The sequence below is a fragment of the Poromitra crassiceps genome (genome assembly GCF_964638095.1).
Source record: "Poromitra crassiceps genome assembly, chromosome: 25".
In the NCBI taxonomy this organism is placed as follows: Eukaryota; Metazoa; Chordata; class Actinopteri; order Beryciformes; family Melamphaidae; genus Poromitra; species Poromitra crassiceps.
In genome coordinates this window covers 7,892,086-7,893,902 of record NC_139649.1, presented here as the reverse complement: position 1 = coordinate 7,893,902, position 1,817 = coordinate 7,892,086, and the positions used below count along the sequence as shown (strand labels likewise).

The window sequence follows — 1,817 nt, the reverse complement described above, 5'->3', positions numbered from 1 at the left end:
ACACACACACACACACACTAGAAAGCTGTAAAGCAAATAGGGGGGGGGGGGCTATATGTCTGGCAGCGTGAGAACACTGGTGGTGGTAGAGGAGTGTTACAGTAGTAGGCTACTATACAGGGTGAACGGGTCCTACCTCTCCCCAGTTGCCAGTCTTCCACTTGGGGCAGCGGCCCCCTCTGCAGCGCCTCTGCTTGCCGGGCTTGGAGGACAGGTGCCGGCAGTTCTCCTCTGGCACGGGACGTCCCGAGCGGCTCACACAGCTCACCTTGCGGTGCTTGAACCCTCGGCCGCAGGAGGCGGAGCACTGCAAGAGGCCAGAGGTAAGAAGGTGTTAAATAGAAGAACTCATTTTGATCAGTGTCAGTGTTATGGTACAGGGTAAGAGATCAAATGTGAATACATATAAAGGTATATTTTGTGATTTAAAAAAAAGTATTGTCCAAGTAAAAACAGCTGGAGTGGGATTCACAATGCACATGGCAAAGATGTGTAGTGTGTCAGGCTTATGGTTTGAACTGAGAAAACACAAATCACAACAACACAACTGTTCCATTAAAAACACAAACCACAACACGGGTATCATTAAAAACACTGGTTAACTGTTACTACACAGGTAAATGTCATAGTTTTGTGGATCTTCATTGATCCAATCAAAATGTTCGAGGCTAAGACCCGGTTCCACGTAGTCTGGGCACGCTTTGCGCCGCTTTTGGCCATGAAACGGGGTAAACCAAGGAAACGGGAAAAAAAAATCGTCTTTGTTGCCGTTAGCTTGACGCGGCGAGGTTACGTTAGCTAGAGCCTGATAAAAAAAAAAAAAGCTTCTGTATTGGCTTAAAATATGTGATATTGTGAATCTGCGATGTTTCTACAAGAACTTGTTCAAAAACTTTGTTCGTTACGTCCATTTCTTATTCAGTTTCCGCTGCTTGTTTCCTGTCTAGGGTGGGCTCTAGGCCGGAAACAGGCCGAGTGACAAAATCCCTTGTAAACGGAGGCCAGGCTCTCTCGCCCGAGAAGAGCCTGGTGACGCGAGGTTAGTTCCACGTGAGTAGCTCGTCCAATCAGAGAAGCCCGTCGTGTCGGCCCGGCAGCAGTTTGTTTCACCTCCGGGTTCACTGAGTTACACAAAGACTAACTCTCTGTGACAGGCAGACACCACACACACACACACACACACACACACACACACACACACGCACACACACACACACACACCAGTGTTAGGAGGGAGTGGAGAGAGGGGTGGTCGGATTGTGCTGGGATAAGCAAAGGGGGCGGAGCGTGTGGGGATGGATGGGAAGCGACAGGCTCAGGGTTGAATGAGTCCGCGGCCCAGCGTGAGGCGCTGCTCTGACCAGCGTGAGGCGCTGCTCTGACCAACGAGGGACTGAGCTGGACTGGAACATGCTGTGACCTCTGACCTCGTTCAGGGAGGGGATTGGGAAGGGAGGGCAGGAAGTGAAGGAGGGCTCCTACAGTTCCTGGGGCTAAATAAAAGGCTTATTTCCCAGTTCAGTCTAGGTCACCAATTTGAATAGCAATGTGCTGGACCTAGTGGACTCTTTGTTTTGTCAATGAGCTGGCTATTTACACAATAACAACAACAACAACAACAACAACAACAACAAAACAATATTGATGAGGTGATTTAATCAAAGGGATATTAACTGTGCAATAAATCAGTGTAATTGAGTGAATAAGATTATTCATTTATTCATTATATAAAATACAGTGACAGGTTGTAGCAGATGACTGTGATTTTCAATGATTTGTGTTTGCGCCATTAAATAAAGAAATAAACCATATGAACA

General features: G+C 47.4%; 1 protein-coding gene across 1 annotated transcript in view; it reads right to left on the bottom strand.

Moving 5' to 3' along the window:
- The window catches only part of LOC310798492 (A disintegrin and metalloproteinase with thrombospondin motifs 9-like), a gene marked incomplete at both ends in the record, with an annotated part of 70,946 nt that extends 69,534 nt beyond the window's left edge, over nt 1-1,412 (bottom strand). The window contains 2 exons of the mRNA XM_083661025.1: nt 137-307; nt 1,362-1,412. Of these exons, the coding sequence (XP_083517151.1) occupies nt 137-307; nt 1,362-1,412 (222 nt within the window). The remainder of the gene's footprint in view (nt 1-136; nt 308-1,361) is intronic.
- Nucleotides 1,413-1,817: the final 405 nt, after the last annotated feature.